The sequence below is a fragment of the Ischnura elegans genome, chromosome 6 (assembly GCF_921293095.1).
Source record: "Ischnura elegans chromosome 6, ioIscEleg1.1, whole genome shotgun sequence".
In the NCBI taxonomy this organism is placed as follows: domain Eukaryota; kingdom Metazoa; phylum Arthropoda; class Insecta; order Odonata; family Coenagrionidae; genus Ischnura; species Ischnura elegans.
The window spans coordinates 101347377-101366330 of NC_060251.1; the positions used below are offsets into that span (position 1 = coordinate 101347377).

Here is an 18954-nt window from a genome sequence, read left to right on the forward strand (position 1 = left end):
TTATCATTATCTAGTGATGCATCATCCCCTCCTACATAAATCAGAGGTTGTGCTTCACCTTTTTAATGGAATTACTCAATTTGAAAAATTGTTTGCTTTTTTATACCTAGCAGCTCCGCTCTGATTTTCAACACTGAGCAAAATGTTTGATGAAGAAGATAAAACTTCCACCCCTCTCCCCTTATAAAGAACACAGGTATGGACAAATTTTCATTTGACAATTTTTACAATCCAGAGACACAAAAATATGGAATATTGTGCATATTTATGCCTCTGGATTGTATAAATAAGCTAATTAATTTTTTTCCATAGCTCTGTTCTCTGTCAGGGGAAGATGGTAGGAGTTTCATCTTCTGCATTTAAAAAATGTGTTAAGTGCTTAAAAGCCATCCCCTTCCCAAGATTCAGGGGGAGGGGGGAAGGAGGAAGTGAGTTGTGCACTGTGAACACCATATTTATTACACCCCTCCAAATGTGGCTTCACCTTATCTACTGAATTTTTTATTGCACTTTCTTAAGTTTCTAACAAAATACACAATTAATTGAATGGGGTAACAAAATTCCTAATGGGTTATTTATCCAACATTAAAATATAAACAGAGGAAAGCATCAGGATTGCTGGAAAATTTAGTGTTCACAAAGGTACTTTAAAATGGACTCTGAAAAAAAAAATATTTCATAGCTTACCCACGTAACCCAACAAATTAAAATTAAAAAGTTGTAAGAGTATATCCTTACGCCATTTCATCTGATACTTCAGGGTCAGGCTTGGGTCTCCGGAGCTGATAATACTCGCCACCGTCCTCGGTTGCCTTGGGGATGTACCATGTTGACAGCAATTCCTCAGCATTGGGTAGGCTGAGTTCCTTGGCTGCGCCTTTCAACGCCACCATGTCAGAGGAGAGAATCTTAGCTGGCAAGGGGCGAGGCAGGTACTCATCTCCGACGAGGCACTAGAAAAATAAGAATACATTCTGATAAAAAATGGGTAGTCATGACAGCTTAAGGTTTAGGAAGCTCATTTTTGATTTGGGATTTTGTTTAAGTTTTTCTAAGGCACTCTAACAGTTAAGGTAGTTTGACAACAAGACTTTTAATCTACCTCTAAATACTGTGCTATTTCTCCCCTTCTCCGCTTAACTAACATTCTTCTCGCTGATACAGCTTTTAACATTCCATCCCTACTTAATTATTGCTCATTCCAAACCCTGTCTCCTGACCAGGGGTGGAATCAGCCTCAAATTTGTGAGGGAGGGTTGTGACCAGTGTTCAGGGAGTATGGAATACCTCCCCGGCGAGAGGGGAGTTCTCCCGTGTAATTTTTAAAAATACCCATTTTTTAAGCATTTTGGAGACTACAATTTAATTTTTATTCTTTAAAACAGATGCAATCGAACAATTTTAAGCATTTAAAGATACAGAAACCATTAAAATAATAAAAATAAATTTTTCTGATAAAGTTTGGGGGATTTATAACCCCTATGACTCCCCCAAATCCACCCCTGCTCCTGACTTATCCAGAAGTTTTCTCTCCTCTACCACTATGTCTAGTAGTTTGTAGCAGGGGCGCATCTAGGAATTACAGCTAGGGGAGATTTGGGGGCCTGGGGAGTATGGAATACCCGCCAGGATATATGGGAAATTTTTAATTAAATTTTTTAACGTAAATGGTTCAAAATTGTGAGTTTTAGGGCTTTCTGAGGAATATTTTATTAATCCTATTCTTTGATAACATGAATCCAATTATGTAAATTGAATTAAACTTTAAAATTTCTCTGAGCTCTGGGGGGGGGGGTTTATCCCCCAAAACCCCCCCTCGCTGCGCCACTGGTTTTTAGTTCCTCTCCCTCTTCGTCCACTTCACCGAGCGAACGCTATCAGTCTTTTATCATCCTCTTTCCTCAGCATCTACGATTCGCACTGTAAAGCGTTTCTCTTCATACGCTCCACACTCTTCACCAGTACTTTCTCAACACTCTTACAAGACGATGTTTTCATCAGCTTTTTCATATTCATGAACGCCCCCTTTGCTTAGGCAATTCTCTTCTAGACAGGGGCGCAGCTAGGAATTAAGGCTGGGGGAGTTTAGGTGCAACTAATACCGGGGTGTGTAGGGGTATGGAATACCCACCAGGATAGGCGGTAGGTGCGAGATTAATAAATTGCGGAATTTTCAGATAAATGGATCAAAATGGTGATTTTTACGGCTTTCTGAGGGATATTTAATTAATCCTTACACTATTACTATATTAATAGTAATATCAATCCAATTAAGTAAAATGGATTAAACTTAAAATAATCTTTTAGCTCTGGGGTTTTATCACCCAAACCCCCCCTCGCTGCGCCACTGCTTCTAGATGTCGCAACTAATGAGTCCGTTTTCTCTAATGCACTGTCCAAATAGTTGAATTGTACCACCTGCTCTAGGTTGTGTCCTTCAACTCGTACGTTGAGGCTCACAATTATTAACAATGCTTTACAAAACCACGCAACTTTTTTGCTCTGATGTTAAATTTTAATGTCCCATTTTCTTCGCACTTTTACACAACCCATCCAATAGAGTCTGTAACCGACTCGGCGAGTGGCTAATCCACGAATATCACAAACGAGAATCCTCAAGTCGGTCGCTAAATGTGCTGTCGCCCACCGCCCATTTTAATGGGTTTACAAAAGTCGCCACTCGCGTCGCTTACGGAAAAATTGACCCGAGTTTCACGGGAAAATAAGGAGTTATTAGGGGTGAAAACCGACAAGGGCGCAGCTAGGAATTAAGTCTGGGGTGGTTTTGGGCACAACTACTACGGCTACGGCCCTCCCACAGAAAAAAATTAGGATAAATGGTTCAAAATGGTGAGTTTCACGGCTTTCTAAAGGATATTTTATTAATCCTCACAGAATTCTTCAAGTATCATTACGATACCTCCACTGCATAAACGCTCAACAATCGCCCACTGAATCAAATCCGCTCATCTAGTACTACAAGGGCTATCTAGATGAGCGGATTTGATTCAGGAGGCGATTGTTGGGCGTTTTTGCAGTGGAGGTATCGATTAATCCAGTTAAGTAAAATGAATTAAACTTAAAAATTTCTCTAAGCTCTGGGTGACCCTTCGCCCCCCCTCCCCCCCTCCCCCCCACTGCGCCACTGACAACCGAAATATGAATTCATAATGATATGATTTATCACACTCATAACTCTTCAATGCTATTCCTTGCAATTCCTCGTACAAACATTATACTACAAAATATTGGAAAAAAGTGGATCGCATTGCGCTCATCACCGCGCCGCGGACATTTTTGAAAGCCGATTAAAATGCGGCAGAAGGGGGCCATGCGATTGAATTGGGCCTCCTCTATGCAGTCCCCTCGAGCTAATCAAAGCCTGATCCTCCATCAACCTCTCTGGTTTGATTTGGGACATTTTAACGAAATATTTATTTTTCTTCCCTGCTCGAAGCGTGGGCAAGGAGGATAATAGAGGTAAGTTAGGAGGGCAAAAGAATTAACACGTGGTGATCTTGGTAGGGAAACTTATGGAGAAGCTACGAAGGTGACAGATTACTAAGCTGGGAGGGGATGTCATCAGCCTTATTAGAGGGCCTGTAAGGTCCTGCGGGAATTTATTTTTTTTATATATTTAACACCAAGAAAGAGCACTGAGTCCTTTACATTGGGTTTATATACAAAATAAATTATGTAAATGGAGGAGGTAGAGTGCAGGGTTTTACAACATAATGCATTAAGGATGAAAATTCAGCGTGGGAAATGATACAGGCAGTGATGAGTAGTTAAATGTTTTATGTGCACCTACTTTTACTAGTAGATTGCTTTCAATGATAACTCTGGCTGAGCTTGAAAAAGATGAAGACATTTTGATCAATCGACAATTTTTTGAGTTATCGGCGGCGATGAGATAAGACCCGATCAGTACTATTCAGCAAAATTAGTTTCCATGAAACTTGACTTGTGAACCAGGCCATTTGATAACATATTTCTTTAATCACATCACATACCGCACATTAAATCGAGAAATCAATTTTAGCGGACTTACGACGGCGAATTTGTCTTCCGGTGCACAAAACTACCATCTGGCTTCCCTTCAATTTCTAGATATATTTGACCTTTGCCAAATAATGACTCTCCTAATTCGAATTATACAATTTCATGTTGCTGTGAACCAACAAGATATTCTTTTAGCGTTATCAGGGCTCCTTTGTAACGTCTCAGTTAGTTGCTGTTTACACGGTTAGCACTAAGGCTTTTGTTGTAATTTACGAGTAAGAAGATGAAGGATTTTCCCGTGAAGATTTTATCAAGATTAAGAAGATTTTGTAAAAAAATAATATTTATTTTTAGCCGAAAATAAAGTGCATTCCGATCAATTGGAACATATCGCTTCCGGTACAGGCCTTCTTCAAAGAAATGCAATAGTTATCCGAAGCATTACTTAAATATCCATTGTACACGGATATTAAAATGTAACTTAGAAGTATAATTGGGTGCTAAGATGCAGAACTGTTATAAAATCTAGCATTCAAACTACAAAACTCGGAAAATCATGACAAAATACTAGAAGCATATATATTTTGCTGAAATTCCGAGAGAAGATTAAAATATAATGCATATTTTTATTAGAATTTAAATAATGGAAAGAGATGTTATAATTTATCCTCCTAGGCTCAATAGATGATTTTCCTCGTTTCTTAACTGAAGTTTTCAGCCTTGAAAAAGGGAAAAACTTAACCAAAACGTCAGAAAAAGAATTGAATCTATAAGATTAATTAACTAGAATTCAAGAAACATAAAATGATGCAAGGAAAAACATGTTTCAATCTCTCCATACTAGAAATCAATCAATTCTTTCAGCCATAAAAATGTACTCCTCTTTGGGTTCTGATTGAAAAAAAAATAGTTTTGGATGAGAAATGAAGACCATGACAGAAAAAATAATCTCCGACAATCCGCGCCAAAAGTGTTTGCGATCCGTTGCATAGCAAACATTCGGGCGCCAACTCGTGGCAAAAAGAAGTCCGCAGGGTCATGGCAGATGAGAACAAAATTCTTCAGTCCTCCTTCCCAGGGTTCAAACGAAGGAACTTTCAAAAGAGCAACGATTCCTTTGATTTCTCAATCTTTTTCCTACGCTCTCCTTTTGTCACCGAGCTCATTTTATCCGTCATTCGGGTGCAAAATCGTCCTTTTCTTTTAAGCAGAGCGTCTTTCGCCAAAATCTCCCTTCCAGCAGTCCTCCTCCGTCACAGTCCAACCCTGACTGCTCATCTTAGCTTCTTTCTTTCTTTTCCCAGCGTCTAGAGGACTTTCGACCGTTCTTATCTCGGAAGCAGAGTCGACTAATCGCTCACGCTTTTCCGACCCGCACTCGCAAAGATCATAATCACTCATCCGACCCCTTCCCCATCGACCTTCCTCCACCTCTTCCGATAATCTCGCCTCTGAATAGCGCTGCAGTTCGCGAAAATGGCACAAATATTAAAAGGGAAGGGGTGGATTTTCAGATCTCATTCATTCATAGAATTTCAATCGCAAGATGAGTGGATTGCAGAACTCAATTTTCTCAGGCTATTTTTTTTAGTTTCCTGATGTTCTTCCAAATCTAACCTCAAAACTAATGTCTCGTTCTTTCTCCAACAATTTATCCCACAGTGTTATTTTTCACGTAAATACTTTGTCATATATCAGTACACTCTGTTTCATAACTCTCTGCCTATCGCCTATACTTCTTCGGGGTATAGTGATCCTCAATTCCCTTTCCTCTCCTATTCCGGTTTCAGTGTGGACTAAATTCGAAGATTAAGTCCCCACGAAAGTTTAAGGCAGTAAGTGCATTATAAATTTTGGGGTTACAAAGATCTCTTCTCTGTTGAAGCAGAAAGTAGTTGGACTTAACCACAATTATTTAATGCTAACCACGCGTTTCGGCTTACGGAGCCATCATCTGTTAAAAAACATCTGATACCAGATGATGGCTCTGTGGGCCGATACGCGTCATACGCATTGAATAATTGTTTTTTTTTTCAATATGTCGAAATACAGCTATATCTTGCCTTAATCGGTTGACTCTATTCTCTGGATGCCGCGACAACAGATCTTACCCTGCAGTCAAAGGTGATGGCTAAAGTGTAGGGTAGGGCGGTCATCAAACAACTTTTTTTCGAAATTCAAAGTTCGACATATGTCAAAATGTAGCCCGAGGTACCAAATGAACAGAGAAAAAATTTAGTTCCTGAAGGTTGACATCCTGTGGCACCAGGGCCATTTATGTTGAGCGTAGGCAACCCGCAACACGTGCCCTCTTTTTACGCTATTTCGGCGATAAATGTCGTGACTTAAGTGGTTTTATCAGCCGATTCTACACCAGTCATGCCTAAAATTGTCGAGTTAAGCAACATAGATCGAATAACTACGTTTTTTATAAAATCATCGGTATTAAAATGCAAAGAAACGTAAAAAACTTTGAAAATTTCTTAATTAATGGCATATATTTTAATTTTGTGTACTCATATTGGCATGATCGCACTAATATGACCCTACCGATTATATAAAACAACACTTTTCCCCTCTCCCATCCTAAAGTAAGGGTACACTGTAGGGGTAGCACCGGTGGGCTTGCGAATCTTGCTGCCAAATATGAAATTTGTCTTTGCCTTCGATGATATTCGAATGCCGCCAGCAAATCGCCGCGGCGCGGTGTGAAGTTGTCGGGATTGTGTCGCAAAATGGTACTTTTCTTTAAAATCATCTGTCACAAAAATTCTTCCACCAGCAGGGATGGAAATAGAAACAAAACGAAAGTCAAATCCAGTAAAATTTCAATAGTTTCGTTCTCGGGCGCGAAATATATACTACACGAAACGAAATGGATTTAAATCCGGGAGCTATACTCAGGGTCGAAACAAATCGGGGTAAAAGATACTTCGGGTCAAAGCTAAAGTAAAACTCTGATACGAAACGAAACGCAGATAATGTTTCGCACCGGAGGGACCACGTGCTTCACCTTCGAACGGTTTAGTTTTGACCCACAAACCGAGTGCGTAGTATGGTTGGATGAAGTACAGGTTAATACTACCGCCATTAGATGCATGGAGCGCTCACATTTTCACCAATAACAGAAGAACGGTGAGCGCAAACTGGCTATTCGATTTTCAAGCTCAATGTTTTAACCTCTCTAACAATAAGTATGTCATATCGTCGTATGTCAAACGTAATGGGTCGAAACTATTCCCTCTTATCCCCCTTCACTCAACTTCTGTGATCGAAACTTAACTCTGAGCGGCGTAGTTTGGATTAATTTAGTTTCGTGCCCGGGAGTAAAATTTCGTCCCGGTTCGAAACTAAACTACTTGGTGGTTTTAATTTCGTGCATGAACGAAACTACACCTAGGCCTCGTATTTTCGTTTCCCTCCGGATCGAAACGAAACATTTTCGTTTCGTTTCACTTGCCATCCCTTCCCACCAGTACTTGCTCTCTCCGTCACAGCATGTCTGTTCACCACAGGTTCTTGCACTTTCCAAAATCTACAAAATTTTCGACCATCTCTCCCTTTCGGCAGCAGAGTCGACTAATCGCTCACGCTTCCAGACCCAGCCTCGCGGAGCGCATAATCACTCATCCGACCGTCTACCCTTCGACCTTTCCCAACCCCTTCCGGTAATCTCGCCTCTGAACAGCGCTGCATTTCGAATGATTGCCACGAAAAGGGAGATAGGGCGGGTTTTCAGGTCTCAGTCGAAACTAAATTGAAAAGTAGAAGACTCGGCTCATCCGGAAAGTGCAAATTTTCCCACCTCTGGAAGATAATAACACCCGTTAGTGAGGCATTGACGATGTCAGAAGCGGAGAAATTAAGGTTGGTGACTTTCGAACAGTGATATTATAGAAGAATGATGACAATCAAATGGATAGATCGTGAGAGTAGGGCGGAAGTTCTAAGAAGATCAGGGGAGAAGAGAAGTATTTTGAAGAATTTGCATAGAGGACGGGACAATTTAATCAAATATATCATGAGACTCGGTGGTTTAATGAAAATTATTGTTGATGAACAGGTGCAAAGAAAGAAGGGCAGAGGTAGTCCACGGAAGAACTACGAGGCGCGTTTTTTAAAAAGTAATTACTGTTTTGATATACTATTATAAAAACAGTAAACCTTTAGTAAAATCTTAATCATTTCGATGACTTTAAAATTCAACACGATGCAAACGAAATGGGAAATTTATTTAATGAAATTCATGGGTTAATATTTCACGATAGCAAATAAATAGTATACGCAATCCAAATATCACCGCCGCCGTATATCATAAGCACCGCCCCTAACTAATTTCTGCCTACGCGCCGGCTTCATGCTCAAATTCTATGCCATACTCGATTCCTTTCGACCCTCCCTTATATTGGCAAGAGAAATTATCTATTCTACCGGAATAAATATGGACGGCGTAGAGAGGAATGCGGAAAATAACAACGAGGAATGAAGAAGCCTCTTCACCATTACCAGGAAGGCGTAAGTTGGACCTCCGAATAGGAGCACCCAATCTGGTTTCCCAGAGTGAACGAGAATTCAGAGTATCCTCCCATTAGGAATAGTTGAAGTATATTATTATTATATTGTACAAGTTACAAGTTGGCTATTTGCCAGGTAGTAACAGTTTATACAAAAAATAAAAATAAAAACAAAAATATTGCAAATGAGAAATACATTACCAAAATGAAACTAGAAAAGTGAATATTTAAAATTCAGTGATATTAATTTTCCAATATTAATCCTCTACACCTCTTCTTGAAAATCCTTACGTTGTTAGGGTAGGGCTTAAACAGTTCTGCAGGGAGTCTATTCCATTCCGTAATCGTCCTGTTGAGGTACGAGAATTTCTTTACGTCAGTCCTTTGCGGCCGGCATTTCATCTTGTATTGGTGATCGTGCCTATCAATATAGCTGGGGTATTCAATCTTCTTCCGTAGTTCCCCCCATGCCTTTTCCCCTTTCAGTGTGAGGAAGAGTGCGCAAAGCCTATTTATTTTTCTTCTCCGTTCTAGTGTGTCCCATCCCAGTACTTTCAGCATTTTACCGACACTTTCGGTCTTTTTGTGTTTCCCCATGACGTACCTTGCTGCCTTTCTTTGCACCTTCTCGATGGATTCTGTTTGTCCCTTTTCATACGGGTCCCATACTAGTGACGCGTACTCTAAAATTGTCCTGATTAATGTCTTATACGCCTTCTCCTTTGTAGTTCTATCACTCTGTTCTATCATTCTGTATCATTAATTGTAACTGATCTCAATAAGAGTACTTATTTAAATTGGTTGAAAACATAACTAGAGGGGAGAATGTTGGGTGAACGAAGGAGAGGATGGAAGAGAATAAGAAAGATTTTTAGATAGTATGCAAGGAATTAAGCACTATAGTGAATTTAAGAGGGAAGTCCATGAAGGGAGGGAAGACTTCCAGAATGCTTCTCAAATAATGCATGGAAATATACCTCAATCGATAGAATATTTTAATATTAATAATTTTAAATGGTAATAAGTTACGAGACCCCATTGCAATTTTTAAAGGAACTACCCACAGCTATGATCAAACTATTTTTTCATAGCATTTTCTAGATTATTCACTGAGAATGATGAACGATGGCGTATTAATGAGGGATTTGGTTACATTTTTAAGTTATAATTTTGAGACTCTGAAGTGAATAATACGTAATAAAGTGCTTATAAATAATCACACGTATTTCCCATCAAACTCTCTATTCATACCTTTTCAATATCACTAGCTTTGCTCACTTTCACGCACTTAGCTCAGATTCATTATCGATAGCTCCGGAGCTATATGCTCTGTATGGAGCAGTCGTCGGAAAACCATAATAAATACCTGTCTAATAAATCAAATCCGTTTTCGTGGGCAAATAATACGTATCATAATATTTTAGTCATCCACACTTTAGGGGTGAGGTCCACAAGTAATGAAATCGGAATGAACAATATGCATTGTTCCCCCCATATTACCGAAAAACGTTGCCGTCACTTCTGCAACCAAAGCCATATAAGCCCATCATACTTATACCCTGAAGACGAGCTTCCGTGGATGAACGATGATATTGATCTGGGATGGTGTTCCTTTTTTTAGTTATAAAATTGAAACTGTGCAGTAAGTGCTTATAAACAATTAGACGCACTCTCCCTCAAACTATTCTTGTTTCTCTTCTAACTATTTTTCCTATATTCATGCATTTTTATCGATAGCTCCGCAGCTATGGACTTTCAATCGAGCAGTTGTCGGAAAACTGTAAAAATACTCGCCTAATATGTCACATCCGTTTTAAAATAAATATGTGTGGAAATATAAGACAAGTACTTTCATTATGTTAAATTTCAAGTTTTTCCACCGAATTACGCTCGAAACTGAACTGTACCTTTTGACCATCATACTTATACCATGAGGACGAACTTGAGTTTCGTGATCATCCTAATAGGTCGGTCAAGGACCAGAAATTATTATCCCCTCCGCTAGGAGGACCCACCTGAATCTGCCTAGCACACATGCCTAGGACTTAATTCTCCGGCTAGATGCCACGCGTTTAAGAGAAGCCCATAATCAGATCTCTTCACGCATGGATGCTTCCAAAATTGCTCCTACCATGCCTGGGAAACTGTGTAATACCTCTAGGCCAAATCAGTTCGCCTATAAGTAATTTCTGAGGAGGTCTAGAGAATCTTGTTAACATAAAATGAAGAAGGAAAACATGGCAAAAAAAATAAATTTATGAAGTTTTCACGTGAACATCAAGAATACCTGTGCGATGGTCAGGGCTTGGTTTGTATGAAAAGAGGCCTTAGGCTATTACACTTAAGAGGCTCTTTCACTTCCCTTTTTTAAGTTCGTAAATTACATGGAAGATAATAAAGTACATCTTTATTATTATATATACCAATATGTTAAGTGAAACGGTGTCGTGATTGCTACTAACCTTTATAAAGAGTAAATAATAGTGTTCACTGTTTATAGAAAAGCGTAATTTTAGTATTTCTAACAATTGAACGAACCTCTTTATCTTGAGGCCCTAGATTGAAGCCTAGGCAGCCTATGGGAAAATCCGACCTTGGCGATGCGTATAGAAAAGAAAGTAAAACTGATGCGTGAAACAGGCACAAACGTAAAAAGAAGAATTTTATGACTATATAAACGAACTTGTCCATTGTTTCTAAGTGGAATAAGATATAGGGAAAATTCGTTTTTATGAAGTAAAGAAGACTTTCGTGAAAATTCAGTTAAGGAATCCAGAGTAATTACATTTCACAATAAGTTGATTGTGAACAATTAATTTTGCATAGCACAATATTCAAACAAATTGAAGAGGTTTTAAAACCTGAAAAATTAATTAAAGATGTACTTAAAATGAAAAATAAAAATCACTGTGAATTGCAGCTCATCATAATAGTTTTAATGCAGTAAGTTGGCAGATTTACATGCATTCAAGATTCACAAGGATTCGATATTCACATGGATTCGAGATTCACTTGGTTCATTATGAACGATTTAAAGAACTGATTCATTGCCACGAGTCAAATCCCGTGAACCGAATCCACAAAATGAACTGAAATTCCCACCTCTGATTACGAAGATGAAATCAATAAAAGTAAGATAAACAAGAATAAAGACAAACTCTCTACATGTATAGTATTAAATGCGTAAAAAAGGAGAAATTATGCCATACATCAATCGAAGAGTAAAGCATGGGTTCTAGTTAGGGTCATATCGAATGAACGTAGAGGAACCTGACAAGCAAGGAAGAAGACGATTTTCAAATTTTGTCCGCTAATAAAAGATTTGCACGCAATAGAAGTATCTAAACCTAATCAGCAACTGCGCTTCATTCTCCCAGAGATAAAAAATTAATTTCTTACTTTTTAGTGAATTTAATACTGTTTTTTTAAAGGCGTGTATTAAAAATTTTCACTGTTTAGTGGTGATTCATGTTATCGATTTAATTAACCAGAGCTGTTCAAGAAATTTCTGCAACCAAATTCATTACTATTGCCATCGTTTGAGAAAACTTGAAACCATTTTTTACTTATGAAAATTTAGTTAATTCATTTGAGCCCACTGGAAAAATAGTTTGAATTGTCTGATTAATAAATATTGTATTGTCATCAGAATCAAGGTAGTGTGCCAAAGCCGATCCGTTAATAGGAAGTCGGTTAAAAATCAATTACAAGATTCCATCTATGAAACTTAAGAAGCAAGTTGAGAAGAAGCGTGCAAAAACCTCATTCAATCATCCTGTATTGGAGGAGTAGATGCCTGAGAAACCTAACCACATATTCGGCTCTGGCATGAATTCACAACCAAAAATGCGGCATTTAATGCTTTTAGTAAATTTATAATTACTTGAATTGCTGTTCATGCTCAGTGGTCGACACCATTTTAAACGTGTGTTGGTAATATTATAATGTGATGAACATTCGCGGTTAAGCTAAAAAAAAAAGCCTTTACATAATAATTTTGTTGAGAGGTGAGAGGATAAGCCGGATCAACCTCAATATCAATCCCCAACGTTCAGATGACGGGGATTTCGAATCACTTGAAGGTCTTAGAAGGAAAAAAAAACTGGAAATGGAAAGTTCGAGGAAAAAGATAGCACTCTTTCACAAATTTATGAATTCATGCAACGCGTTTCAGCCGTTTGGCCATTATCATTGGAGAGCTGCATCCAAACAATCTTAGGGCTAATGAATTTCGCATTTAAGCATGTTTTAGGGTTTATTAAATCTAAAGAAACTTTCCATTCTCCTTACTTGGCATCAGGATGTCTTTCCACTCTGTCACACCGACCACGGTTATTTTAATAAAGAAAAAAGAGAAATTTTACCCAGCTTGAAAAAAGTCCTTCGGGGGCGTCCATTGATTACGAAAGGTGATTTTGACAATTCTTGGACCACCAGAGAGATTTAGCTCGACCCCCCTCCTTACCTCTGATATCACGTGAGATTGTTCAAAATGCGTATTTTCAGTGTAAATAATAATAATAATAATAATATAATAATATAATTTTATTCCACTTATATTCGATACATTACATCGAGAAAAAAAACCCTGTAACAATTGTGGAATATATAGGTACCCCTTTGTGGAAAAGTTTTGGGGCTACCATCATACACTATTTAGAACATGACTGGTGCTAACATGCATTTATTTCGTTTAATTGAGTGATTTGTTTTATTGACAATTGCATTCGATTTTGAATTTACAGTAATTTACACATGGATAACTTTTCTTAACAAACACACTTTCATAACACACTTTCTCTCATAGCGCATAAGAATTACATAAAATATATTCTGATAATTTGAGGCGTAACTTTGTGAAAGCGATTCATTATGAAATATGAAAAGGAAGAAAATTTGTGTTTTTGCATGAAATATTTATTCAAACATTTACACGACCATGGTTTCAGCGCAGTTCACCATGGTTTCAGCTCACGATGACGTCTTACGTTGAAACCATGGTCGTGTAAATATGTGAATAAATATTTCATGCAAAACCACAAATTTTCTTCCCTTTCATATTTCGCAGTGTAAATACGTTAATCTATGCCTCCCTCCATAAATGCCTCATGTAATTAATGAATGCCTCCTTTTCCGCGCAAAAGAGAGGGCACTGGATCCATCACAAAAATTTGCTTTTTTCCGGTACACGAAGAATGCTACATGGTTGACTAAACTTTGTCAGCAAGCACGTTGAAATTCGATGAACATTTAATGGACCAACCGACTAGAATAATCCAGGAAATCCTGAGGAAATTGGGAGAGAAGCCTTGAGGCATGACAGTTTGATGAAGATCGCCGTCGGATGGCGAGTGGATGGGAAGAATGGAAAGGGAATGCGTCGAAAATAATATAAGGAGCAGGTCATGTAGGATGTGAATGAGAAGAAATACTGAGGTGTATAAATTTTGACCTTTTATGACGAGTCCCAAATGGAGAGTTTTATGACGGGAAAGCATTTAGAATGAGTAATATTTCGAATCCTGTCGCGTGAACGGCGGAGAAATATACAAGAATTGCCATGAGAAAAAATGCCCTGAACCGGGAATCGAACCACGGCCTTTGGCTATCCGGGCCACTGCGCAGACCACTACGCTATCCAGGTTCTTTAATTCACCTAGAATGACATTTTAAGGTACACGTTGAATTATTCATGTAAAATGAAGATACGAATTAAGAAAAAAATATATATGTTAAGCTGAAATGATTAGAGGACAGAAGAATATAGTCTAAAAAGATGCCAAGCCAATCTACGGATTGTAGCCTTTGATTCTAGAGAGCTCAACGTTCAGAAAAGATCTGAAAAAAGCTACTTTTTCTGTTTATATTCAAAGATACCAAAGCAATCAATTTGAATTTTCTTCTTACACAGATATGCTGAATATCATAGGGTAAATATCATCTGAAAATAAAAACAAAGAAAACGAAGATAATAGTATGCAGCAGAAGAAAAGAAGTCAACACTAAAATTAAAAAAAGGAAGCAACCACTGGTCGAGAAGGATGATTTCCGTTATCTCTATAGTCACAGGCTCAACTTTGTGGAAGTTCATTTCAATGAGTAAAAACGAACAAACTTTGTATTAATTCACAAATTTATTTAGGTACCTGAGGATGACGCCGCTGCGTCGAAGCTAGTCGTACCGCGTAAATAAATTGGTGGATTAATACAAAGTTTGTTCGTTTTTATTAAATGATTTCTGTTATTTCGGAAGCAGGATCACTAACGACGGGAGAAGCAAGAAAGAAATTACCAGCAGAATAGCCCAGGCGAAGAGAGCATTCCCCCAAATGAGAGACCTCCTAACAGTGGAACTCTTAAATATGGAAGCAAGGAAAAAATTTATAAGAACCTACATTTGGTGTATGATTTAATATGGAAGTGAGGAATGGACAATGACAGCAGCGGAGAGAGCAAAGATAGAGTCCTTCGATTGGTGCACTCCTTGGTGCAATAGAAGAATGATGAGGATAAAATGGATCGACCGAGATAGTTATGAGGAAGTCTTAAGAAAAATAGGAGGGAAGAGAATCCTCATGAAAACACTAATAATAAGACGCAACAACCTTACAGGTTTAGGATTGCTGGCCAGTGATGATGATGATGATAGATATGCTACCTTATTTAATATATTAGTGTAAAAATAATCTACAAAAACTCCGGTATCACAAACATATAAAAAATTGACTATCCAAAATTTCTGCCATGCAGGGGCGCAGCTAGGAATAAAGGCTGGGGGGGGGGGTTTAGCTGAAACTAATTCAAGGGTGTGTGGGGTATGGTATACCCACCAGGATAAGCGGTAGGTGCGAGATTAATAAATCGCGAAATTTAATGTAAATGGTTGAAAATGGTGAGTTTTACGGCTTTCTGAGGGATATTTTATTAATCCTTACACTATTCTATTAGTAATATCAATACAATTAACTAAAATGGATTAAAATTAAAAATTTCTCTGAGCTCTGGGGGGGGGGGTATTCCCCAAAACCCCCCCTCACTGCGCCACTGCTGCCATGTGGACAAGCGTCAGCTAATGAACCCATATGATTACATATTACGAGTCACAAAACTAGCGAAAAATAGGAGACTAGTGGAGAGGAGATTTAGTGGAAATATTCTTGGAGGGAAACGGTAATTCTTTCGAGCGTTATGAGGATAAAGGGAGATAGACAAATGAGAAGAGGGAGGATGACCAAAGTAGGAATCAGAGAGGAGAACACGACAAAGCGGGAATGAAGAAGATTGTAAGCGATTAAAGAGGAGGTGAGGTGAGCGAGGATGTTCGGATCAATGTCAGCTGAATAGGGCGAGGGCCACGTTCTCATCTGAAAGGCGAGGCTTTTGCGTGAAATTCATCATCCTCAGCTCGGGAGAGCAAAGTGAAGGAGATTACTAGGCGTCCAAGATACCCGGAAGTAGTGGATCGAGCAAATTAGATGCATGGAATTCAACGTGATCCTTTTTTATATCTTAAATCAAGAAAGTTTTTAATTGCTCTAGGACTTTTGTCCTCTAAGAACGAAAACAATGTAACATACAAACATCACAATGTTAATGCAAAAATAGAATAAATAGAAATAGATTCATGAAATAAACTCACTTACTCGTTGTGAGCGATAAACCAACAAGACAATACAACAAAAGAGCTCCATTATACAACGTTAAAAAAAGAAAAAAACATATCATACACAATGTTCCAAATATATAATTAGTTCCATCATGGTAAATATTAGTAACATTACAGCCCATAAGTTGGCCAGCGATAAATCATAGAGCACAGAACCAATGAGGAAGAAGTTATAGGAACAGCTTTAAGTTACATGAAGATATGAGGAAAAAATCAAAGAAAAGTAAAAAATCTGCATTTTCTTCATGTAACCAATACCATTTACGCATTTATATTGCCCCCATCTAGTCACGGTGGAAATAGAAACGAAAATTAGGTGATTAAAATAAATGGAGGTATCGTAGTAGCCCAGGCAGAGAGCCTTGGAATACCCCCAAACAGAAAATGCTTGGAGTGCGAGGAGGCCTGGGGAAAGGTAATGGCATCCGAACCCAGTACGTATGATATTTAACCGCATTTGGCTAAGTCTGGAGTTGCCTCTACTCTCACCTATCCAAACCGACCCTCACGTTAAATCACTGAGTCAGAGTGAAAATAAATATAGGGCTAATAGAGATATCTTACACTTCAACGTAATTATTCTCTTAAGCATAACTAATCGATAATGGAATTATCATTGACATCGATAGTTAATGGTTAAAAAAACTACCAATCCATAGTGTCAAAGAACGGATGAAGTGCACGATTAACTATTCTCATTTGGAAAATTTAGGGAGAAAAAAAAGCTAACACACCGTTCATATTATTTCAGTCAATATTTATTCTAAATTTAATAAATGAGGTATAAATCTACGAAGTGATCGCCAATTCTTCAGTATTTTATATTTTGAAACTTTTACATTTAACAAAAAATATATATCAATAGCAAAATTATTAAGAGTTAAAAAAATACCAAAATAATACCAAGCTCTCGTGTCATAATATAGGGTTTTATAAAAAAAATGAGTGTGAAGTATTCACTAATTTTTTTATTTTACCATCTACGAAAAAAAAGAAAAGCTCTCACGCTATAATTATGACTCAGGTCGATGTTTTTATCAAAATTAAGTAATCAGCCATTAAATTCCAGTAAAACTAAGAAATCAATCCATAAATATACCATTAAAGCTCACGGATGTACGGGTTTTCCAACCAAACTTCCCTTCATAAAATTCATAGAAAACCAAATTTCTTCAACGATTGTGAGAAGGGCATGGCATTTAATTCGCTTCCCGCGGGAATTCCTTTAGCCTTAGGTGGGTAGAATTCATAAATTTCTGCCCGGTAGAGTGAGGCAGGGGAAATCATTAGAGGTTCACAGGAATATTTATCGGGTAGGAATAGGCACTAGTGCAATGTGACGGTATACATGCTGGGTACGAAGATAAACGTTCTGAAGGACCAGGCCAGATCACGTTCATTGGAAATGCAAAATTTCAGGTTGATGATTCATGACAAAAAAGGAGAACTCAAGTTCAACCATTCTGCATGGCGATCAAAAGCTGACTGCCTGTCTACAGCACCGGAACACGTGGGAGCAGTTACAAACTTTGACTTATTCAATTGGCTTACTCTGAAAATAATGGAATAACGAATTGAAATGGTGGGATTCAAACTAGATTACAAAGACTTGAAACAGGGGGTAAAGAACAGTACTAATCATATGCTCATCTTGAAATTCTGATTCGAAGGAAAGTAAAAGATGCTACATTATTTTTTCCATTGTTCCTTGAGTATTTCTAAAATCTTTGCAAAAATTAAATTAATCACTAGTACAATTCCCCCAATTCTGTAAGAGATATCAAAAGAGTGCCAAGCTTTTTCTTTAACTGCAACCAATATCATGCTAAAATTTAGAAACTATACATTGATTTGTAGTAATATTAATAAATTAATCCATGCATAACACACGGAAAAACTGATTTTTGAACGAAAGCCGTTATAGGATGGCATGTACTTCGGCTCCCATTGGAACACCTTGAACCTTACGCTGGTAACATTCAGTAATTTCAGCTCGGTAGAGTGAGGCTCAGGAAATCATTAGAGGCCGCCAGATTTGCCGTGTAAGAACCGAAAAAGGCACCAGGGGGAGGCTGGACTCGCAGTATCACTCATCTCATCCGCGAGATCTCTAGATTCAAAGGTAAACTCCTCACTTTTCCATCAATTTTTTCCATTTTATATACAAATATTTTTAGCAGAACTTATCATAAGGAAATAACTATAGACAGCGAAAAGGTGACAAAAAAATCAATAAGCTGCCACATTAGAATGAATGGTCTAAATAAAAATAAGGCATATTATTTGCTAGTTCCATCAAAAAAATCAGTGAGAAAAAATGAAATGCAAGCTGCCATACATTTTATTTCAGTCAACATAAATGCAAGATTCAGCATTCGGACATCTAATTTCAATAATTTTTTAAAGAGTTAATGCATAATCAGCTTAAGGTTGGATGGCGATATTTGGTGGAACTTGTTCGCAGGAAACATAATGTTTCCAGTTAATGCATAAGTTATGAATATAATAATGATGAATAGAAAATGGATTGACAGTGTAAGTAACGAGGAAGTGCTAAGATAAGTGGGAGAAAAGAGAGGCCTTCTAAAAACCATAAGCAGAAGACGGGACAACTTAGTTGGCCACATTCTGAGGCATGATGTCCTGATGAAGGTAATCGTGGAAGGACAGGTGGCAGGGAAGAAGGGCGAGGGACGGCCCCGAATGAGATACATAATACAGATTATAAATGATGTAAAAGAGAAGAAATACGTCGCTATGAAAAGGCTAGCG

The 18954-nt window shown here is 38.0% G+C and overlaps 1 protein-coding gene across 1 annotated transcript in view; it reads right to left on the minus strand.

Moving 5' to 3' along the window:
- Positions 1-18954, minus strand: part of LOC124161272 (protein qui-1) — a 736232-nt gene that overhangs the window by 27035 nt on the left and 690243 nt on the right. The window contains exon 6 of the mRNA XM_046537561.1: positions 739-953. Coding sequence (XP_046393517.1) covers positions 739-953 — 215 coding nt within the window. The remainder of the gene's footprint in view (positions 1-738; positions 954-18954) is intronic.